Genomic DNA, 24,965 nt, shown 5'->3' on the forward strand with positions numbered 1-24,965 from the left:
GTTTTAGGTTTATGTAGAGAGTATCTACCAGGTGAAAGTTAATTTCTCAAATATTTGAACAATTTCCATTAAATTTCCCCTTTTATCATTTTCTTCATTAACTTTATGAAAAAGTAAGTTTTCTGTATATAAGAATAATCTCACCTTTCAAAAAGAAAATTGCCATTTATCTGTAACATCAATAGTTACTCCTTATCTATTTTACTAGTACAGTCAAAGAAGAACACAAACCTTGAAACAGATGAAAAGACATCAAGAAACTGCCTCTGCTTAGGTTGGCAACAGTTGATGATGAGATTCCAAAGGGGAATGCTGTAAGCAGGGCGAATTAAGAGATCAAACTGCAAAAGATTCAGAAAGACAAGATGAAGTTAGTTATATAAAGATTGCATCTAAAAAATGATGAACAATGAAATTCAGGCAAGGTGTTCTGATGCAAACATGCAAAATGCTGCTGGACAAACTCCTAGGAATCACTTAACCTTACAGGTAATTAGGGAGTGAAAAATCCATTCAGGAGATTGCCTAAAAAGATAAATGCAAAAGAGGCACTAAAAAAAAATGGTATTAATTCTCTGAAAGGCAATGGGCAGTGGGGATCAGGATAATAATGAGACTTTACCCTTTCATGAAAGACCTTTGCATGTGTCATCTCTGTAACTCAGAGCACCCCTGAAAGACAAGAACCTCCCACATCATCATTTTATAGATGAGGAACTGAAGCTCAGGCACAATTAAGTGACTCACCCAAAGCCACACAGCCGGTAAAGGACAAGGCCAGGACTTAAATGTAGATCTTCCAATTCTAAATCCATTATAATCTGCTCTAAAGGACTGTCAAATGTGGTACTTCACTGAGGAATAATGACTTTGATTAGCACCATTTTATGGTAGAAGGCTAACTATCTTTCTGCCTTGAATACAATAGTTATCCATTACCTGAGGCCAACCGTGGTCCAAAAATTGGTGAGTACAGTACAATAAGATATTTTGAAAGTGACATACACACACACACACACACACACACACACATATATATATGAGAGAGAGAGACAGGGTCTCACTCTGTTGTTCATGGTAGAGTGCAGTGGCACAAACACAGCTCACTGCAGCCTCAACCCCTGGGTTTAAGCAATTCTTCTGCCTCAGCTTCTGAGTAACTGGGACCACAGGCATGCATCACCATGTCTGGCTAAGTGTTTTATTTTTTGTAGAGATGCAGTTTTGCCAAATTGCCCAGGCTCCTGGGCTCAAGGGATCCTCCCACCTCTGCCTCCCAAAGTGTTGGGATTCATAGGCATGAGCCACCGTGCCAGCCTTACATAACTTTTTTTTAAATTGCATTTTAGGTTTTGGGGTTCATGTGCAGAACATGCAAGACAGTTGCATAGGTACACATGTGGCAGTGTGTTTTGCTGCCTTCCTCCCCTTCACCCACATTTGGCATTTCTCCCCATGCTATCCCTCCCCAGCTCCCCGCTGCGCTGTCCCTCCCCTATTCCCCCCAATAGATCCCAGTGTGTAGTGCTCCCTTCCCTGTGTCCATGTGTTCTCATTGTTCATCACCCACCTATGAGTGAGAATATGCAGTATTTCATTTTCTGTTCTTGTGTCAGTTTGCTGACAATGATGTTCTCCAGATTCAACCATGTCCCTACAAAGGACATGAACTCATCATTTTTGATTGCTGCATAATATTCCATGGTGTATATGTGCCACATTTTCCCAGTCCAGTCTATCATTGATGGACATTTGGGTTGGTTCCAGGTCTTTGTTATTGTAAACAGTGCGGCAATGAACATTCGTGTGCATGTGTCCTTACAGTAAAACGATTTATAGTCCTTTGGATATACACCCAGTAATGGGATTGCTGGGTCAAATGGAATTTCTATTTCTAGGTCCTTGAGGAATCGCCACAATGTCTTCCACAATGGTTGAACTAATTTACACTCCCACCAGCAGTGTAGAAGTGTTCCTATTTCTCCACATCCTCTCCAGCATCTGTTGTCTCCAGATTTTTTAATGATCACCATTCTAACTGGCGTGAGATGGTATCTCAATGTAGTTTTGATTTGCATCTCTCTAATGACCAGTGATAATGAGCATTTTTTCATATGTTTGTTGGCCTCATGTATGTCTTCTTTTGTAAAGTGTCTGTTCATATCCTTTGCCCATTTTTGAATGGGCTTGTTTGTTTTTTTTCTTGTAAATCTGTTTGAGTTCTTTGTAAATTCTGGATATCAGCCCTTTGTCAGATGGGTAAACTGCAAAATTTTTTCCCATTCTTTTGGTTGCCGATTCACTCTAGTGACTGTTTCTTTTGCCGTGCAGAAGCTGTGGAGTTTCATTAGGTCCCATTTGTCTATTTTGGCTTTTGTTGCCAATGCTTTTGGTGTTTTGGTCATGAAGTCCTTGCCTACTCCTATGTCCTGAATGGTTTTGCCTAGATTTTCTTCTAGGGTTTTTATGGTGCCAGGTCTTATGTTTAAGTCTTTAATCCATCTGGAGTTAATTTTAGTGTAAGGTGTCAGGAAGGGGTCCAGTTTCTGCTTTCCGCACATGGCTAGCCAGTTTTCCCAACACCATTTATTAAATAGGGAGTCCTTTCCCCATTGCTTGTTTTTGTCAGGTTTATCAAAGATTATATGGTTGTAGATATGTTGTGTTGACTCCGATGCCTCTGTTCTGTTCAATTGGTCTATATCTCTGTTTTGGTACCAGTACCATGCTGTTTTAATTACTGTAGGCTTGTAGTATAGTTTGAAGTCTGGTAGTGTGATGCCTCCTGCTGTGTTCTTTTTGCTTAGAATTGACTTGGCTATGTGGGCTCTCTTTTGGATCCATATGAAGTTCAAGGTGGTTTTTTCCAGTTCTGTGAAGAAAGTCAATGGTAGCTTGATGGGGATAGTGTTGAGTCTGTAAATTGCTTTGGGCAGTATGGCCATTTTCACAATATTGATTCTTCCTAACCATGAACATGGAATGTTTCTCCATCTGTTTGTGTCCTCTCTTAATTCATTGAGAAGTGGTTTGTAGTTTTCCTTGAAGAGGTCCCTTACGTTCCTTGTAAGTTGTATTCCTAGGTATTTTATTCTCTTTGTAGCAATTGTGAATTGGCAGTTCGTTCTTGATTTGGCTCTCTTTAAGTCTGTTATTGGTGTATAGGAATGCTTGTGATTTTTGCACATTGATTTTATATCCTGAGACTTTGCTGAAGTTGCTTATCCATTTCAGGAGTTTTTGGGCTGAGGCGATGGGGTCTTCTAGATATACTATCATGTCGTCTGCAAATAGAGACAATTTGGCTTCCTCCTTTCCTATGTGAATACCCTTTATTTCTTTTTCTTGCCTGATTGCTCTGGCTAGAACTTCCAGTACTGTATTGAAAAGGAGTGGTGAGAGAGGGCATCCTTATCTAGTGCCTGATTTCAAAGGGAATGCTTCCAGTTTTTGCCCATTCAGTATGATATTGGCTGTTGGTTTGTCATAAATAGCTTTTATTATTTTGAGATACGTTCCATCAATACCGAGTTTATTGAGGGTTTTTAGCATAAAGGGCTGTTGAATTTTGTCAAAGGCCTTCTCTGCGTCAATTCAGATAGCCATGTGGTTTTTGTTTTTGGTTGTGTTTATATGGTGAATTACGTTTATAGACTTGCATATGTTGAACCAGCATTGCATCCCCGGGATGAATCCTACTTGATCATGATGGATAAGCTTTTAGATGTGCTGTTGCAATCGGCTTGCCAGTATTTTATTGAAGATTTTTGCATCTATGTTCATCATGGATATTGGCCTGAAGTTTTCTTTTCTTGTTGGATCTCTGCCGGGTTTTGTTATCAGGATGATGTTGGTCTCATAAAATGATTTGGGAAGGATTCCCTCTTTTTGGATTATTTGGAATAGTTTCAGAAGGAATGGTACCAGCTCCTCTTTGTGTGTCTGGTAGAATTCGGCTGTGATCCCATCTGGACCTGGGCTTTTTTTTGGGTGGTAGGCTCTTAATTGCGGCCTCAACTTCAGACCTTGTTATTGGTCTGTTCATAGTTTCAGCTTCCTCCTGGTTTAGGCTTGGGAGGACACAAATGTCCAGGAATGTATCCATTTCTTCCAGGTTTACTAGTTTATGTGCATAGAGTTGTTTGTAATATTCTCTGATGATGGTTTGAATTTCTGTGGAATCTGTGGTGATTTCACCTTTATCGTTTTTTATTGCATCTATTTGGTTGTTCTCTCTTTTCTTTTTTATCAGTCTGGCTCATGGTCTGTCTATTTTGTTGATCTTTTCAAAAAACCAGCTCTTGGATTTATTGATTTTTTGAAGGGTTTTTCGTGTCTCTATCTCCTTCAGTTCTGCTCTGATCTTAGTTATTTCTTTTCTTCTGCTAGGTTTGAGTTTTTTTTATCTTGCTCCTCTAGCTCTTTCAATTTTGACGATAGGGTGTTAATTTTGGATCTCTCCACTCTTCTCATATGGGCACTTATTGCTATATATTTTCCTCTGGAGACTGCTTTAAATGTGTCCCAGAGATTCTGGTATGTTGTGTCTTCGTTCTCGTTGGTTTCAAAAAACTTCTTTATTTCTGCCTTTATTTCATTGTTTATCCAATCAACATTCAGGAGCCAGTTGTTCAGTTTCCATGAAGCTGTGTGGTTCTGAGTTAGCTTCTGAATTCTGAGTTCTAACTTGATTGCACTATGGTCTGAGAGACTGTTTGTTATGATTTCAGTTGTTTTGCATTTGCTGAGGAGTGCTTTACTTCCAATTATGTGGTCAATTTTAGAGTAGGTGTGATGTGGTGCTGAGAAGAATGTATATTCTGTGGATTTGGGGTGGAGAGTTCTGTAAATGTCTATCAGGGTTGCTTGTTCCAGGTCTGAGTTCAAGTCCCGGATATCCTTGTTAATTTTCTGTCTCGTTGATCTGTCTAATATTGACAGTGGAGTGTTAAAGTCTCCCACTATTATTGTGTGGGAGTCTAAGTCTCTTTGTAAGTTGTTAAGAACTTGCCTTATATATCTGGGTGCTCCTGTATTGGGTCCATATATAGTTAGGATCATTAGCTCCTCTTGTTGTATCGATCCCTTTACCATTATGTAATGTCCTTCTTTGTCTCTTTTGATCTTTGTTGCTTTAAAGTCTATTTTATCAGAGATAAGAATTGCAAAATTGCAACTCCTGCTTTTTTTTTTTTTTTTTTTTTTTTTTTTGCTCTCCATTTGCTTGGTAAATCTTCTCCATCCCTTTATTTTGAGCCTGTGTGTATCCTTGCCTGTGAGACAGGTTTCCTGGATACAGCACACCAATGGGTTTTGGCTTTTTATCCAATTTGCCAGTCTGTGTCTTTTGATTGGTGAATTTAGCCCATTTACATTTAGGGTTAATATTGTTATGTGTGAATTTGATACTATCATTTTGATGCTAGCTGGCTGTTTTGCCCGTTAGTTGATGCTGATTCTTCCTTTTGTTGATGCTCTTTAGCATTTGGTATGTTTTTGGAATGGCTGGTACTGGTTGTTCCTTTCTATGTGTAGTGCCTCTTTCAGGAGCACTAGTAAAGCAGGCCTGGTGGTGACAAAATCTCTGAGTACTTGCTTGTTTGCAAAAGATTTTATTTTTCCTTCACTTATGAAGCTCAGTTTGGCTGGATATGAAATTCTGGGTTGAAAGTTCTTTAAAGTTTTCTTTAAGGATGTTGAATATTGGCCCCCACTCTCTTCTGGCTTGTGGGGTTTATGCCGAGAGATCTGCTGTGAGTCTGATGGGCTTCCCTTTGTGGGTGACCTGACCTTTCTCTTTGGCTGCCCTTAGCATTTTCTCCTTCATTTCAACCTGGTGAATCTGACGATTATGTGCCTTGGGGTTGCTCTTCTTGTGGAATATCTTTGTGGTGTTCTCTGTATTTCCTGGACTTGAATATTGGCCTGCTTTGCTAGGCTGGAGAAATTTTCCTGGATAATATCCTGAAGAGTATTTTCCAGCTTGGATTTATTCTCTTTGTCACAGTAAGGTACACCTATCAAACATAGATTAGGTCTCTTCACACAGTCCCACATTTCTTGGAGACTTTGTTCTTTTCCTTTTTGCGCTTTTTTCTCTAATCTTGGCTTCTGATTTTATTTCATTGAGTTGATCTTCGACTTCTGATATCCTTTCTTCTGCTTGGTCAATTTGGCTGTTGAAACTTGTGTATGCTTCGCAAAGTTCTCATGTTGTGTTTTTTAGCTCCTTCAATTCACTCATATTCCTCTCTAAGTTGTCCATTCTTGTTATCATTTCCTCAAATCTTTTTTCAAGGTTCTTAGTTCTTTGCATTGATTTAGAACATGTTCTTTTAGCTCACGGAAGTTTCTCATTACCCACCTTCTGAAGTCTGATTCTGTCATTTCATCACACTCATTCTCCATCCAGCTTTGTTCCCTTGCTGGTGAGGAGTTTTGGTCCTTTGTAGGAGGCGAGTTGTTCTGGTTTCAGGTGTTTTCCTCCTTTTTGCGCTGGTTTCTTCCCATCTTTGTGGATTTATCCACCTGTCGTCTGAGTGGTTGCTGATTTTCCAATTGGGTCTCTGAGTGAACGTCCAGATTGTTGATGATGAAGTATTTCTCTTTCTTAGTTTTCCTTCTAACAGTCTGGCTCCACTGCTGTAGGACTGCTGAGGTCCATTCCAGGCCCTGTTTGCCTGGGGAACTCCTGTAGCAGCTGCGGAACCATGAGGTTTGCTACCAGATTCTTCTTCTGCTATCTTTGTCCCTGAATGATGCCTGCCAAATGTCAGTCTGATCAGTCCTTTTTGAGGTGACTCTTTGGATATACGGGGGTCAGGGAGCTGCTTGAGGAGACTGTCTGTACTTTATAGGAGCTCAAGTGCTGAGCTGTGAGCTCCATTGTTCATTCAGGGCTATTAGGCAGGTACGTTTAAGTCTGCTGCAGCAGAACTCATAAAGCCCCTTTTTTTTCCTCAGGTGCTCTGTCCCGGGGAGTTAGGGCTCCATTTATAAGTATCCTTTGCACTGTCCTGCCCAGGAAGGGGGCAGTCTAATCACTGCTTGCCTGCAGTGGCTATGCTGAGCTGCTGTGGGCTCCACCCTGCTGCCATGGGCTCCGCCCTGCTGTCGTGGGCTCCACCCTGTTGCTGTGGGCTCCACCCTGCCGCCGTGTGTAATTCCCTGTAGTCCTGTTTATATGGGTGTGCTCGCCTCTGTAGTGGCAGACTCTCTCTGTTATTGCGGGTTACCCCAGCAACGGCGGGTTGCCTTGGCAACGGCAGGCTGCGTCAGCAATGGCAGTGTAGCTCCATAGGGGTTGAGTGCCTCAGTAGTGGTGGACGCCCCTCCCCCTCCGAGCTGCACAGCTGTCCAGGGTTCCGCTGTGCTTGCCGTGAAACTCTCAACCCCGAGTGTTTCCAGTTGCTGTTTTGTTTGTTTTTGTTGGGGTGGGACCTGCCGAGCCTGATCACCTGGCTCCCTGCCTCAGAGCCCTTTTTTTTTCTTTAAGTTGAGTGGTTGACTCTCTCCCAGGTGTTCCAGTCGCCTGCTGCAAGGGTGCCGGGATCTGTGTGATTTCCCATGCAGCGACCCACTGCACCGGCTCAAACCACGTTGCTGCCCGGGAATCTCCTGGGCTGGCTTTCTGTTTAAGTCTCGTTTAATCAGATGAATGTGCTCATCTGCCTTCCGAAATCTCCAATTGCTGGTTTAACAGGGCAACCAAACCAGCGTATTTTGTACTGAGTGTCGCTGCGCTGCGGCCTCGGCCCAAGCAGCCACACCAGCCCAAACAGCTGCACCGGCCCAAACTGCCATGCAGCCCATGGGGCTCTTACACCTGGGAATCTCCTAGTCTGTGGACAATAAAGATCTGTATGGAAATGCGGCATCCACTCACCCTCTGTGGATTGACTGGGAGCTGCAATCCTGAGTTGGTCCTACAGTGCCATCTTCCTAAGTCCATCAATCTCGCCTTACATAACTTTTATTGCAGTATATTGTTGTAACTTTTCATTTCTTTATTATTAGTTATTGTTGTGAATCTCTTCCTGTGCTTAATTTATAAATTAAATTTTATAATTATGTATATAGGAAAAAACACAGTACATATAAGGGATTTCAGGCATCTAAAGGGGCTTGGAAGGTATTCCCCCAGATAAGAGGGGACTAAGATATGTTCACCTGAATAATTTAGGGGAATGTTTAGAAGCCTTTATTATAGACATGGACTCTCAGGTTATCCCCAGTCTCTAAATGTTTCCTGTGTCAATATACTCAAGTATATTAAATGTATGTTCCAGAAGACACTTTAGGCAAATATACCCATATTAATACAAAATAGGACTTAACCTCAAACCCATATGTGTTTCTAACCTGGTGAACTCAGCTGGGCTATTTCTTGGCTTCTGGCTGAATAAGGCTTAGTATGAAGGCAAATCAAAGATTATGGGCTTGAGTATTGCACTTGAAATCACATACACTTTTGCTGCTAATCTTGCAGGAAATTACAAAATAAAATTAACTGAGGTACAGCTTATACACTAAACTACATATGTGGTAAAGAACACACACCTTAACTGTACAGCTTGATGAATTTTAACATATGTATACACCAAGTAACCCCTACCGTCAAGATAGAGACCATTTCTGGTAGCTGCAAGGCATTTTAGAACATCTATAAAAATGGACTTTCCCACTCTAAACGGTCAGTGGGTAGGAGGATGGCCTTTGCCTATGGTCTTACAAGAACAGGCAAATACAAGCACTAATTTTTAAATTTCAGAACTTAGCTCCTCAGAGGGAGACCCTATGCTTAGTGAATCAGGCGTGAGCTGGCCAGTACTGTTTCTGGCTGTGTCTCTGCAGCATTTCCCCTTTCTGTAGTACTGTAGCTAGTTTTCCTCAGAGAAGCCACTCCTTTCCACGTGTTTGAGTCACACTAATCCCATCCTTCTGGCAACAGGGTTGGACAATGGGAACAAAGCCTAAGCCAATAAGCACACTGCATTCCCAGCCACACTGACAGGCCTAGGCCCAATGTAAAGCAAGGAGAGTTTCACTGAGACAGGAAGCCAGGATCAGGAAGGGTGGAGCCAACACACTGAGACAGAATGCTGATCTGCTGACATGGCCCAGCGCCCTTATCTACCCACACCCTCGGACTTTTAAGCTATCAGGCTCAGTAGATTCTCTTAGGACAAGCAGTTTGAACTTTGTTTTCTGTCACTTGCAGTCAAAATGATCTAATAAGTTTCTGGGAGGGCTAAGTTGTCACCTGTAAGAAAATGAGAGGAATTTTTTCTTCTTTTAAAAGAGAGTGGGCATAGAAAGGAGGGGAAAAGGAAGAGGAGGAGGCTAGAGCCTGAATGTGGCAGAAAAGGAATGAAAGATTTGTTTTTTAAGAACAAGGACAAGGATGATGAATATTGTATGTTTTTGAACATACTGAAGCTGGCACGGCCTTTCAGAGTTGTTCTGAGTCAGGAAGAGACTTCTAGACCTTTAAACTTCACATGGACCAATCATGGGATGCTGACTGCCCCAGAGAGGGGTGTGATTCTGCTGGGAGAGCTCTGAGGACTGTCAGCGGACATCCCAGAAACACCTGGAGGAATAAATCCTTCAGTCCTGAAAAAGAGATCTGGGTGCAAAGTGCACAGCACAAACTACTTTCATCTTTCCCAAACTCTGGCAAAGTTGACTACATGTAAAAATGCCCGTGTGTGTGTGTGTGTGTGTGTGTGTGTGTGAGAGAGAGAGAGAGAGAGAGAGAGAGAGAGAGAGAGAGAGAGGAGAGGAGAGGAGAGGAGAGGAGAGGAGAGGAAAAAGGATGAGGAGGAGAGGAAGGCATGCTGGCTGGCTGGCCGGCCAGGATCTACATTGTATTGGGGTGATACAGAATAAGGAACACAAGAGGCAATGAAAGGATTATCTCTAAACTTAACAAATTCAGCAAAATAGGAGCTTGAAGCCAGAACTGACCATGGGAATGTAAGCCCTCTGGCAATGCATGGAATTGTTGAAGAACGACTTGGACTTCCACAAGTCTTGGTATGGGGGATTGAATCTATCTTCTCTACATCTTAAGGGGCAGGGTGACCCCAACTAACTAGGGCTGACATTATCCATAAGTCTATTTATTTGACAATAACATTACTTGCTAGTAAGAGTGTTCTCAGCCAGTTCTAACTTTGGGTTGGTTAAACAGGAACCAAAAGGGCAAACAAATAAAAATCTACATAGGGAATGAAAAACAGATAATGGTAAAATATTTTTCAAGAATGTCTTGAAATAAGGAACCGCAAAATTAACAAATTCTTTCACTTTACTGATTTGCAAGAAATCTGATTCCCAAAGACCAAACATACCCAAAGGAAAACAAAATGCATGTACTTCGCTTTAATGCAGTTGCCTGTGCATTTGCTAGGCCTCCGTGGACTTAACTCTTGCAGTTCTCTGATGTTACCAGTTAACCCCAAATTAGACATTTACCACTTAATGAGGAAATCATGTGCTTTCTCTACTCCCATCACTGCGCCCTACCTTGGAACTTTTTCCATTCAGTTAACATATATTAAATTCTAATGGCACTAGATGATACATAGGATACAGATTATAAAGTAGGCAAGATCTATGCCCTCAGAAATTACATAAGAAATGATCAGGGCTGGGCGCGGTGGCTCACGCCTATAATCCCAGCACTTTGGGAGGCCAAGGCGGGTGGATCACGAGGTCAACAGATCGAGACCATCCTGGTCAACATGGTGAAACCTCGTCTCTACTAAAAATACAAAAATTAGCTGGGCCTGGTGGCGCGCTCCTGTAGTCCTAGCTACTCGGGAGGCTGAGGCAGGAGAATTGCTTGAAATCAGGAGGCGGAGGTTGCGGTGAGCCGAGATCACGCCATTGCACTCCAGCCTGGGTAACGAGAGCGAAACGCCGTCTCAAAGAAAAAAAAAAAATGATCAACACATGCTCCACTGCCTAATTCCAATGTCAAGAAAGCTAAGTATAGGTATGTATAAGCCAAGGAAAAGGAGAAGCCAGATATTGTAGGTTGGGTTCCCAGGGAAATAAACTCCAGCATGGAGATTAGTATGCAAATAGTGTATCAGAGAGTATTCCCAGGATTGAAACCCGTGGGAGGGAAGGGAAGAAGCCAGGACTGGGAAGGAAAATAAGTAGTGCCTGAGGCAGACTGAATTCAGACCTGAGGTCACTCCTCAGGGAACACTGAAGCTGGCACAGCCTTTCAGAGTTGTTCTGAGGCAGGAAGAGACTTCTAGACCTTTAAACTCCACATGGATCAATCATGAGATGGTGACTGCCCCAGAGAGGGGTATGATTCTGCTGGGGAGCTCTGAGGACTGTCAGCTGACATCCAGAAACACCTGGAGGAATAAATCCTTCAGTCCTGAAAAAGAGATCTGGGTGCACAGTGCACAGCATCTACACCACCTGAAATTATTTAAGGGTTTGGAATTCAATTAATCTGGTGATACCCTAACATATTCCCCATTTCTTTTTGAGGGGCGGGAGTAGCTTTCCTGGGTAGTTTCTCCTTGAGCAAGAACCCATCTGATAAAGTTTTCCCAGAAAGAGAAGCATTTTAGCCCAAAGATAACAATCGGCATGTTGCTCGGGCTGATAATGAAAATACTGACATTAGAGGGAAGTAGTCCAGCGTTGGAGTTACACAGAATAGTTGTGTTTTCACCGCAGCGGAATAAGCGCTTTGCATATTGTTGACTCACTTATATCTTTGGGTATATAGGGGCACCAGATAGTTGATAATACCTGTCAGAGGAAGGCAACTGAAATGCTGCTCAATCCCAGCTATTTGCAATTTGAACATCTACTATCAATGAAGACAGCAAGTGCCCTCGCTTGTGAAGGTACCCTGAGTTCAGAGCTGTTAGCTCTAGCTAACAGAGCTGTTCCCAGCTCCAACTCTGCAACATACTTTCAAGTATATTATTAATGTTCAGGAACACAGGGCAGTCAAGTTAGGACTTTCTTTCAACAAAAAGTAAATGATAAAATTATCTTCCAGCCAGGAGCAGTGGTTCACACCTGTAATCCGAGCACTTTGGGAGGCCAAGGCAGGCAGATCACCTGAGGTTGGAAGTTTGAGACCAGCCTGACCAACATGGAGAAACCCCGTCTCTACTAAAAATGCAAAATTAGCCAGGCGTGGTGGTGCATGCCTGTAATCCAAGCTACTTAGGAGGCTGAGGCAGGAGAATTGCTTGAACCTGGTAGGCAGAGGTTGCAGTGAGCCGAGATCACGCCATTGCACTCCAGCCTGGGCAACAAGAGTAAAACTCTTGTCTCAAAAAAAAAAGTTAACTTCCAAGAACCTGAAAATTCTGTCCTAACATATAGTGTTCCCCAAGAATCCCAAAGATACATTTTTGCTGTGTTGATTGTTGTTCATAGCATGAAAGAAAAAAAATCCAAATTCTTATTTTTATTCTTCTCCTAGAACTACCTGCAGTCACTCAATAAACATGAAAATAACTGCAACATCCACTTATGGTTGGAAAGTGCTGCATTTCAGACAATGGAAATGAGCTTTCTGCATTATTACTCAATTAATTAATTTAATGGTCCCCATCACATTATAAAGGCCAGCACCTCACAAATTTTTTCTTTGTGTAGGAGAAGCAAGGGAAAATAATATAGAACAGACAGCTGTGAACAGGCCCTGTGTTAATTTGATTTATAATCACCTAAAAAATAAACATCAGATGCTCTTAATTAGAAATTTTCTCCTCATTAGAGAAATATGCCTTGCCATATTTTTATCTAAGAACAATTGTGGAGTTTGTAGAGAGTTTGGGGATGGCTCTGTGGAAAGTTAATCATAGCCTGCTCAATTGATTATAGTATGCATTCTGTTTGCTTGTCATGTGAGTAGAGGGAGGCTTCAACTGCATGACATGAAAGGGCTGGACATGCCAGAGAATTATGTATTGTGTTATTTGTTAAACTTCAGAACCAGGACCAATGCTTAATGCTGAAAACCTCTAATCAGCATTGGATTGTTCAGACTTAAAGCTGTGTTTATAATAATAACAGATAGTAGGATGAATGTATCTTCCATTTGCAAATTACATAGAAATGTACATTATAATTGAAAGCCCTTTAAAATTTCCCCAGATGGGGTTAAAAAGTAATCACTTGATGAGTTTTTATTGGGAAAAAATGGAAAAATATTTATTAAAATTATTCAATTACTAGAACCTGCTCTGTACGTAAGGAACAATGGGGGATATCAACACAAAGTAACTCATTGAAAGGTATTATAGGCTGGGTGCAGTGGCTCATGCCTGTAATCCCAGCAGTTTGAGAGGCCAAGGTAGGTGGATCACTTGAGGTCAGGAGTTTGAGACCAGCCTGGCCAACATGGTGAAAACTTGCCTCTCCTAAAAATACAAAGATTAGCTGGGTGTGGTTGTGCGTGCCTGTCATCCCAGCTACTCGGGAGGCTGAGGCACGAGAATCGCTTGAAACTGGGAGACAGAGGTTACAGTGAGCCAAGATCGCACCATTGCACTCCAGCCTAAGTGATAGAGCAAGATTCAGTTTCAAAAAACATGAAAAAAAAGGATATTATATTCTTCATACTAATTGATAAGTAACTTCTAAGAAAAACAAGATATTATTGCTACTACACTAATTAATAATTATAATAAGCCAAGGTAGAGACAGAAAACACTTCCTTCTTCCTGCAGTATGATATCAAAGTCTAGGTAGACTGCCCATGAATATTTGCATTTTATTATAGTAAAGGATTTTCAAGTGTTTACTTAAGTAAAGTCCTGAAAATTTTAAGGACATCTTGCTTTGTTTTGCCCTGTTTATAACCTTACTAGTCACTTTTCTTGGTTGAGGTAGGGACAAGGGCTCTGTTGCATTTTTTTCAGTAGATAATTATTTTTTGCCTAATTTAAATAATAGAGAAGCTCTGAAGACAGTTCTTGAAAGTCATCAGCCTGAAAAAAATCACGTTTGGCTTACAATATTTATATTACTTCTGCCCGTGTTTACTATCGTTGTATTGCATCTTCTGAGCCATTAGTGTCTCTGTAGTTCACCATATATGGGCCAAGAACACCTGCCTGAAACAAATACATTCTACACTCAGCTGAGGCAGTGGGGTGGAGCTGATTTTTCGGATGACTGTAGAGGGTTACAAAGAGACACATTCCCATTAGCACCATATTAGTCTCTTCTTGTGATGCTATAAAGGAATACCTGAGATTGGCTAATTTATAAGTATAAGAGATCTAATTGGCTCATGGTTCTGCAGGCTGTACAGGAAGGATGGTGCTGGCATCCGTTCCTGGGTAGAACCTCAGCAAGCTTACAATCTTGGTGAAAGGCAAAAGGGAAGCCAGCATCTCACATGGAAGAAGCGGGTAAAGGAGAAAGAGAGAGACAGAGACAGAGACAGAGAAAGTGCCATACTCTTTTCAACAAGCAGCTCTTGTGTGAACTCAGCCGGGAACTCACTCATCACCAATGGGATAGCTGTAAGCTATTTATGAGGGATCCACCCCCATGAGCCAAACACCTCCTACCAAGCCCCACCTCCCAACCTTGGAGTTTACATTTCAACATGAGATTTGGAGGGGACAAATACCAACCTATATCAAATACTATTGAGACAGAAAGGCAAGAATGGCTCTTCTGCCCAGCTGCAGTCTATGGCTTACCTGTTCAGTTGACTCTTTACTTCCCCTGAAGTTCTCTCTCACTTGATAAATGAAACAGAAAGTAAATTAGGAAAGTCCAAAATCCTTTGATGAATTTAGGTCATTGAAGGCCTAAGCATTTTTTTCCTTCTCATTAGAAGATTGAATTCATTCATTTGCTTGTTCATTTGTTCAATTGCTCAATCTACAAGTATACATAGAAAGAGCATACATTCTGAGACCCTCTGGAATGTGACAGTAATAAGGACATGGTCTCTTACATTGAGGAGTGTGGAGGAATCCCGACATCCCCTCCTCCCTTGCCCCATGCCCTTTTTTTCCCCTGCTTGCCCAGTACATATATACCCAGGAATGACCTATTTATGTATTTCCTTCCTCAAGCTCCACTCTGCATCATTTTTGTAAGATCATCTTATGGCACTAAACAGTGATTGCTTATGGGTACTAAAAAGTGTTTTTAAGAAAGTAAATATCCCTTTGCTAACACATATTGCTGGATTTTATGTTACCTCACGGTCAACTGTAGTCAATTTATAAATGAAGAACCAGTTTTCTTTGTATTCTCAGAACAATATGAGATGTACCAGTTCTGTTATCATGCCGTGATTAGTATGTGGGTAAATTACATCTCTGTTGACGGTGTGGGAGATAATAAATAGGCAGTGTCATGTGGAATTTGGGAGTATGAATTTGGGAGTCACAAAGACCTGGATTTGAAACCAGGCTTTATCATGTAGAAGCTGTGTGACCTTGGACAAGTTATTTACCTTCTCTGAATCTTGATTTCCTACTCTGTAAAAGAGTGATACTACCGGCTCAAATACATATGGTGAGACTTACAAATGGTGTTAGCCCAAGTTGTTCTCACTATGCTTTCATGCCCGGGCCTCACCAGGCTCAGAGCATGAAACAGATCTTCTTGGGGATAGTGTATTAGTTTGCTAGGGCTGCCATCACAAAATATCATAGTCTGGGTGACTTAAACAACAGAAATTAACTTTCTCACACTTCTGGAAGCTGGAAATCCAAGATCAAGGGGCTGGCAGGTTTGCTTTCTCCTGAGGCTTCTCTCCTTGGCTTGCCAGCTGCCTGTGTTCTTGCTGTGTTTTTTCTATGTGTGCACACATCTCTGGTGTCTTGCTCTTTTCTTATAAGGACACCAGTCATACTATATCATGGCTTCACCATAATGGCCTAATTTTACCTTAATCACCTCTGTTGAAGCCTTAGCTCCAAATTTTGAAGTACTGGGAGTTGGAACTTCAACATACCTCCTGTCCATATCACCCCGAACACACCTGATCTCATCTGATCTCAGACGCTAAGTTGGGTTGGGCCTGTTTTATACTTCGATGGGAACTGCAACATATAAATTGAGGGGGTGGACACAATTCAGCCCATGACGGAGAGTAATGCAGATTTCACATTCATCCGCATAACTCAGGGCTCAGTATCAATCCCAGGAAGTATCTTTCAGGTGCCCAGGACTTTCAAGTTTTTCCACTCTTGCTCTACCAGGAAATCACTTTGGAATCCAACTCCACCATCAGCCCTGCCTGAGACCCCAATGGACACCTGATGCCCAGGGTGCTCTGCCTAGTGCCTAGGATGCCCCCTTTGCAGCCTGCACTGCAGCATAGCCAGGCCCTGGCAGTGAAGAAGAACACCACTCATTCCACGCCATGTCACATCCAGTCACCAGGCTTCCAGACAGGCTGCCGGTACCTCTGTGCTTCAGAGGCCCATGTGAAAACAGCTGATTCATCATCTGTCTACAGCCCCTTTTCCTATAGAATTTGGACAGGGTGGAACCAAATGACACGCTCTGTTCCCTCCCCTCATCCCTCAACATCAGGGCCTAGGGCGTGTTATCCCTCCCCACTCCAGTTTCAGCCAAAAATTTCATTAATTCTGACTTCTGGCCATAACCTTCTTTCACGTCATTCACATGCTCAGACAAATTGGAATTCCAATTCCAGTTTAGGGCAGGATTCTTTTACATATAAACCATGGCACTCTCTTGACATATATGTTCAATGGGCACCTTGAAGGGAACAATGAAATGTGTGCTAGTTTTGCTGTTGCGCTTCAAACTATAATCGGGTTTTGTACTGTCCATGATTTCAGGCATCCACCGAGGGTCTTGGAACATATGCCCTGCAGATAAGGAGGGACTACTGTTTATGTAAAGGGTTTGTCTCCTTACCTGGGATGTTAGGATTATTGTCATTTTCATCAAACATTCTAACTCTTCTAGGTATTTCTTTCAGGTATGATGTCATTTAGTTCTCAAACAATCCCATGAGGGAGACACGATCCTGATCTCTATTTTACAGATGAGCAAACAGTTAAGTCAGTAGCCCAAGACTGCATGGTTATCAAGAGGCACTGTCAGCATTGAGATGGGTTCCATCTGATCCCACAGGCTGTGCTCTTAACCACTGTGCTCAGCAAGTGATATTTATCAGTCACGATCAATTAGTCAACTGATTTTATATAGATGCTAAATACACTTTAGTAGGTGGAGTGAGAAATACAAAGATGTATATGAAGTAGTGTTTTTTCCCCGAGAATCTCATAGCTTTATTGGGAAGATGTTTATACATGTGGAAACAGAATTGAAATTACAAGGCACTGAGTGCAAATAAATAGTGGAAATGAAATGCCTTATGCATTCCAAAGAGGGAGTGGGAGAGCCCATGGTGAACCAGCATGGTCAAGGAAGGCATCATGTAGAAGATAGTCATGAGCCTGGAACACAGGAGCTTTGTGTCTGATGATTGAATACATTAGGCAGGCATTGAAGAATAAATAGAATCAGGAAAAACCTGAGAAGGAGGGAGAAAAGGCATTTCAGAAGATTGAGATAAGCAAATAAGTGCTGAATTGGAGGAAATATCAATATTCTTTATATTACTAATTTAGAGTGGCCTTAAATATACAGATTACCAGATAAATGCCAAGCAAACCTATTTTTGCAAAGCTCCTTAACCTCTTTAACTTCACTGAACATTCAAAAACAGATTTTGATGGTGACTGGGGTAAATGAATGAGACTTTTAGAAGGTAGAAGGCACTAGGCACATATCTGTAACCAACCCAGGTCTCACCAGCTGCCCGAGCTGAAAGGAATGAATATCTTGACACACAGCCCAAGGATGTCTGTTCAAAACAACTCAAGAATACTTCGGGAGAATAGAAATAGACCACTATTTCTCAGTGTGCTTTTACATATTATCACCTGAAAGTGTCTAAAAACAATAGGCTACATGTTACCAGAGCAAACAGAAACTGTGCAATTAATTTTACATTAACCCAATGCTGAAGCTAGTTCAAAGGTTTAAAAACGAGACAAAAGAAAGCCAGCCATGATGACTGAAAACAAACACTCTACCAGCAAAAGTCAAGCAATAATAATGACAATATAAAGCAGTTTTACCAGGTGATATCTGACCACATAGGATGCTGGGAATTGGGTTTTGTTGATTGAATGCTGTACTAGCAGCATCCATCTGAAACAGCAGCACAGCCCATGCGTGGTAGCATATTGTGCATGGCAGCACATAAGCTCCTGCCTTCAGAGTTGTTTGAAACCGAACGGTCTATGCATTTTGTGTGATTTGAAATTTAAGTGGACACCAGGACATAGCAGTACCACTTTTAGAGCCAGGCAAAGAAGGTTCCTCTCCTGGGCCACATAACTTAGAGAGTTCTGCTCTGGCTCTCCCCAAGCCATATCTCTCCTAATGGAACAAGGAATTCATAAGGCCAAATGGATGTGCCCACCTGGAATTGAGCAATCCCCTCCCAATCTTGGCCAAATATCTTGAGGCCACGTACAGGACCTCTGAAGACCTGGTCCCCACATCTATGCGTTGGAGAGGAGACTGTACCACTGGTGCGCAAACCCCTAGCCATAGAGTAACCAAGGTGCTGCTGCCTGTGTGGTGCAGACAGAGCTTGAATGCGTGGTCCAGGGTATCCATGCCATTCACATAGGGTCCTTCTCCTTCATGATTGATTCAGGACAGAGGGTTCAGGAGTGGGGAGGTAAGCATTATACCTTAGCAAGGCTCAGGGCCAGCTCTCCCTATGTTACCATGCTGCAACATAAAACTTTGGGAAGTCCAATAATTCTAAATTCAAACCTGACCTGCTAGTTCATTATAAAGGTGCATTTTTCATGATATGCAATTTGTCAGGTGTTCACTTGATTTATACATTTTATATATGTAGACATAACATATTTAGCCATATATGGTTCCCCTTTGTATTCTTGCCCTGGGCCCCATAAATGTTTGCTGTGGGGCCGGGAAACATAAGAGTCTGACAGAAGCAAAAAGGACAAGGATATAATATTTTCAATCCCATCTCCTCTTAATCCAGGGCTAGGACATCCATAGCAGGGATGGGGAGCTGTGCAGGCTGAGTGCACAACTAATGTTACGTCTTTCTGTTCTCTTTCTTCTTTCTCTAATTTCCTTACTCACTATCTGATTTCTCCAAAGACTGGAAGACCAGCCAATGTCCACCTTGGGCATTGCTCAGGTGGTCACCACTCGGTACATGAAGATCACTCATAGTCACTCAGTTTCTTTTTTTTCCTCTCTCTTTCAATTCACTCTGTTGCCCAGGCTGGAGTGCCGTAGCACGATCATGGCTCACTGCAATCTTGACTTTCCAGGCTCAGGTGATCCTCCCACCTCAGTTACCTAAGTATCTGGGACTACAGGCATGTGCCACCATGCCCGGCTATTTCTTTTTGTTTGTTTTTTAATTTTTTTGTAGAGAGAGGGTTTCACCATGTTGCTGAGGCTGGTCTCAAACCTCTGGGCTCAAGCAATCTGCCCACCTTGGCCTCCCAAAGTGCTGGAATTCCAGGATTCCAGGCATGATCCACCATACCCAGCCAGTCACTCAGAATTTCAAAAATGTGAATTACCTACACAATGACATACTTCCCAAAGTGGGTGAATGCCCAGCTCTGCCTCACATTCTAAACCAGCTCAGTTGTTTTCCTATACTTTTTTCTGGTTTTCTGAGTCTTTTCCTAAAGTTGGCCATTACTATCCTTGGAGTACAGTGTGCTCGAAACGTGATTTTAGTGGATGATCAGTGCCCTTCCTTGCTCCTAGATCTGCATCCGCTGCTTCATTGAGTATCCATACATCTTACTTTAAATAGAAATTAAACCAGAGTCAGTTTGAAAAGTTCTTCCACTTAAAAGTAGCTTTCATTCAGAGTAGCTGGAAGAAATTTCCTTTCCTAGTCTTCTTACATTGATGCGTTTTGCAGTATGGATTGGAGAGGAGGGTAAATAAGGAAGCAGACTTTGGGCATAGTTTGTACCAGCAGTTGTACTGATTTCATTAACCCTGAGACTCTTGGATTGAGGAGCTCACTCAAACTTAAAGGAGAAAATACTTTAAAACTTGCTCATAACTTTTAAATAACAATAACAAATTTCTTGACAATCTGACCTTGGGCATGCCTGGAAAGGAGCTGAAACACCTGACTCTGGTGATGTGTTTACTTTCTAAAGCGACAGGAAAAGAGGTGGATTTGAGAAAGGGTCTTGAAATCTGGATACAGAAAATGCATGTTGAATTCGAGCAATGCTTCTCATTAGCTATGCACCTTTGAGTAGGTTGCTTACTATCCCTGAACTCTAGTTTCTTCAAGCGCAAAATGGAAATACTGTCTAGTACTCCTGTCTAGGAAGAGGATTGTTGTACATCTCAAATGAGATTATGAATGAAAAAATACCTTGTGAACTAAAAGCCCTGTGCAAATTGTTTGTTTTTGGGTTTGTTGGTTTTTGCGTTTGTTGGCTTTTTAAGACAAAGTTTCTCTCTATTGCCCAAGCTGGAGTGTAGTTGCACAATCATAGCTTACTGCAGCCTCAAATTCCTGGCTTCAAGTAATCCTCCTGCCTTAGCCCCACAAAGTGCTGGGATTCTAGGCATGAGCCACTATACCTGGTGTTAGTTGTTATTAAGTGCTGATTTCAAGGCCATTTATTCTCCGGTCCTTGGAAGAAGGCGATAGAGAAGAACTGTCAGAAAAAAAGAGAAACAATCTTGGAAAACGGTGAAGATGCAGATTAAACCAGAAGCTACTCTATTTAACATTCACCTTTTAGACCTCCGTAATGGGTGCTGAATAACTAGCATTGAGCATAGATGAAACTGACTTCTTAATGAAACTCTGCCCGAGTCAGATAAATTTTTAAAAATCAATATTTGTATTTAAGGATTCAGAAATGTCCTCATCATATCTAAGTAAATATGAAAGTAAAGAAACTGCAAACTTCCCTAAAGTATGCGGAAGTTTTAAATGAGCAAACAAGAAACCTCATAAACATTTAATTTTCATCTGTTTTGTTCACTGAAGTATTCCCTGTGACTAAACCCAGGGCCTGACAGAGCAAGAAGCGCTCATGAATTACAGTGTATATATAAGTACTGCCATAATTTGGGGGACTAGTTTCTGACTCCTACACGGTTCACTAACAAGACCTGCACTTGCTATTCCAGTGAGAAAAAGTCTTTGGTTAGCTGAGACCTTGTGCCTCAGTGATAAATGTTTTTTTACATGAAAGTGTTGAGTGCAACTGGCTTCCCTCCAAGAAATGTAAGGCTATGCAATGCACTCATACTTGTGGCCTTTGGGAATATGGTCTCCTACCAGCAGGAGGATGGTTGCAACATCAAGTGTTTCTTGTTTCAGAAATGACTTTCATGTATGCAACTTAATTATTTTAAAAGCCTCTTCGATATATGTTATCTCACTTGATTAGCTCAACAACCCAGTGAGGTCGGCAAATGACCAAAATCTCCATTTTGTGCTTGAGAAAAGTGAGACGCAGTGAAGGGAAGTTATGAATGAAGAGTAATGAGAAAGAAGAGAAAAATCTAAACTGAGTTCCTTAAATTCCTGTCTAATGATCTCATCCCACCATGATGTATGCGCATAGTCATAATTAATACACCGCTCATTAGTTGTTTATCTATGGAAAGATATCTAAATGCAAAAAATTTAAGCAATTACTGTATTTGGTCTAAGTTAAACCAAACTTCACTTGAACATAAATGGTCCAAAAATTCTTTCAAAGGCAATTCTGTTTTCTAGTTTTTCTGAGTCATTGCCTTATCTCCACTTTCCCCTTCATACCTGGACACAGCTTTTGTGGATAGTGCCTTACTGCTAAGCATTCCTCACTACCTATTTTCATTCTGTTGGGGAACATGTTCTCTGACTTCTTGCTCTTTATGATTTAAGAAATAACCTTCTTTTACATAATTTCTACTTCCTGCACCCTAAGTAAGTTATGACAGTGATAAATACACAAAAATTAAAATCCATGAAAAAGGACATGAAATCCCATTTATGAAGGAACTTCATGTAAAAAGTGCGCCCTCTGTTGGAATAGTGGTGACATGACAAATAAAATTGGAAAGAACTGTGTCGTTCTGCTAATGACCAACCTGACACCCATAAGGCTTTATTATCATTTAAAGAGCCGCCCCCGCAGCGCCCCCCCCCCCCCCCCCCCGCTTTACCAACAATTAGGCTGTACTGGGTGGCTCACTCCTGTAATCCTAGTACTTTGGGAGGCCAAGGTAGGAGGATCAGTTTAGTTCAGGAGTTCAAGACCAGCCCGGGCAATATGGTGAGACCCCCATCTTGAAAAACAGAGAATTATAAATTAAATGAAGGCCACCTCCCCCAAAATTATATGTCTCACTTCCTGATATAGTTTGGCTCTGTGTACCCACCCAAATCTCATTTTGCAGCTCCCATAATTCCCATGTGTTGTGGGAGCCTGGGTGGGAGATGATGGAATCATGGGGGCAGCTCTTCTCTATGCTGTTCTCCTGATAGTGACTGGGTCGCACAAGATCTGATGGTTTTAAAAACAGGAGTTTCTCTGCACAAGCTCTCTCTTTTTGCCTGCTGCCATCCAAGTAAGATGTGACTTGCTCCTCCTTTCCTTCTGCCTTCCGCCATGATTGTGAGGCCTCCCCAGCCATGTGGAACTGTAAGTCCAATAAACCTCTTTCTTTTGTAAATTGCCCAGTCTTGGGCAAATTTATGTCTTTTTCAGTAGCCTGAAAACTAATTCAGTGAATTGGTACCAGTAGACTGAGCACTGCTGAAAAGATACCCGAAAATGTGGAAGTGATTATGGACCTAAGTAACAAGCAGCGGTTGGAACAGTTTGGAGGTCTCAGAAGAAGATAGGAAAATGTGGAGAAGTTTGAAACTCCCTAGAGACTTGTTGTCCAGGCAAAAGTTTGCTGCAGGAGTGGGGCACTCATGGAGAATCTCGGCAAGGGAAGTGAGAAAGGGAAATGTGGGGCTTGAGCCCCCACACGGAGTCCCTACTGGGAAACTACCTAGTCAAGCTGTGAGAAGAGGGCCACCGTCCTCCAGACCCCAGAATGGCAGATCCACTAACAGCTTGCACAGTTTACCTGGAAAAGCCACAGACACTCAACACCAGCCCTTGAAAGCAGTTAAAAGGGAAACTGTACCCCACAAAGCCACAGGGTAGAGCTGTCCAACACCATGGGAACCCACCTCTTGCATCAGCGTTACCCATATATGAGACATGGAATCAAAGGAGATCATTCTGGAGCTTTAAGATTTGACTGTCTTGCTGGATTTTGGACTTGCATGGGGCCTGTAGCCCCTTTGTTTTGGCCAATTTTTGGCCATTCGGGATGGCTATATTTACCCAATGCCTGTACCTTCATTGTATCTAGGAAGTAACTAGCTTACTTTTGATTTTACAGACTCATAGGTGAAAGGGACTTGCCTTGTCTTGGATGAGACATTGGACTGTGGACTTTTGAGTTAATGCTGAAATGAGTTGAGACTTTGGGGACTGTTGGGAAGGCATGACTGGTTTTGAAATGTGAAGATATGAGATTTGGGGCCAGGGGCAGAATGTTATGGTTGGGCTTTGTGTCTTCACCCAAATCTCAAATTGTAGCTCCCTTAATTCCCATATGTTGGGGGAGGGACCTGGTGGGAGGTAACTGAATCATGGGGGTGGGTCTTTCCCATGCTGTTCTTGTGATAGTGAATGGGCCTTACGAGATCTGATGGTTTTTAAAACCATGACTTTCCCTACACAAGCTCTCTCTTTGCTGCCATCCATGTAAGACATGACTTGCTCCTCCTTGCCTTCCACCATGATTGTGAGGCCTTCCCAGCCATGTAGAACTGTAAGTCCAATAAACCAAGACTGGGCAATGTACAAAAAAAGAGGTTTATTGGACTTACAGTATGTATGACTTTATCAGCAGCATGAAAATGGACTAATACACTGCCTGTTCAAATTTACTTCCATCACATACCCAGTCCAGAAAATTCAGACTTCAACAGCAAGATAAGAATACACTATTGAGTTCTCTGTAGATACAAAATTCCTTTCTACACCAAAGGATTATCTTTCACAAAGTATTTATGAAAACATTTCAGTAGCAAGTAAAATATTTACCTCTTAACAATTTTTAAATAAGAACTTAGAAGATCTGGTAGCAGAAACACAAAAAAAATATCCTCTCTCTACCTTGCCTTCTCTAGCTGGTAAATTCCTATTCATGTCTCAGGACCCAACTCAAGTGCCATTTTTGTTTTCATTTTAATTATACTCCCTTAAAGAGCACTAGCCTCTTTCTTTTCTGAGCTCCTGTAAATAATAGGCTTTGCATTTTTATACTGTGTTAAAATCATTTATGCATCTTTCTCCCCATAACTACTCCAGAGGCATTAAATGAGAACTACAAAAACATATAAAATGTTCTCCTTAAAACTGAGTTTCACATGGCATTTTATTTTTATTTTTTGACATGCATCATAAGCTTTTTAAAAAAATTATTAGTAGTAGTATAAGTTTCAGGGGTACAAGTGCAGTTTTGTGACATGGACATATTGCATAGTGCAGTCCAGGTTTTTAGTGTAACTGTCACCCAAAGAGTGTACATTGTACTCATTAAATAATTTCCCACTCCTCATCCACCTCACCCTCCCACCATTCTGAGTCTTCAATGTCAATTATTCTGCACTCTTATGTCCATGAGTGCACATTACTCAGCTTTCACTTGTCAGTGAGAACATGCAGTAATTGACTTCCTGTTTCTGAGTTATTTCATCTAAGGTAATAGCCTCCAGTTCCATCCACGTTGTGGCAAAAGACATGATTTCATTCATTCTTATGGCTGCATTGTATTCCATTATGTATATCTAC

At 41.7% G+C, this 24,965-nt stretch overlaps 1 protein-coding gene across 6 annotated transcripts in view; it reads right to left on the reverse strand.

Moving 5' to 3' along the window:
• Window positions 1–24,965, reverse strand: part of LOC144581763 (uncharacterized) — a 56,138-nt gene that overhangs the window by 23,618 nt on the left and 7,555 nt on the right. For 2 of the 6 annotated variants that reach the window (XR_013532980.1, XR_013532982.1), the window contains exons 3-5: window positions 20,686–20,762; window positions 14,709–17,536; window positions 232–341 (exon numbers count right to left, since the gene is read on the reverse strand). Coding sequence is in view for 2 of the 6 variants with exons in the window: in XM_078366587.1 (XP_078222713.1) it covers window positions 232–341 (110 nt within the window). In the remaining 4 variants the exon portion in view is untranslated. The other 4 variants (XM_078366587.1, XM_078366583.1, XR_013532981.1 and 1 more) reach the window with 3 other exon arrangements.

The sequence above is a fragment of the Callithrix jacchus genome, chromosome 1 (assembly GCF_049354715.1).
Source record: "Callithrix jacchus isolate 240 chromosome 1, calJac240_pri, whole genome shotgun sequence".
In the NCBI taxonomy this organism is placed as follows: Eukaryota; Metazoa; Chordata; class Mammalia; order Primates; family Cebidae; genus Callithrix; species Callithrix jacchus.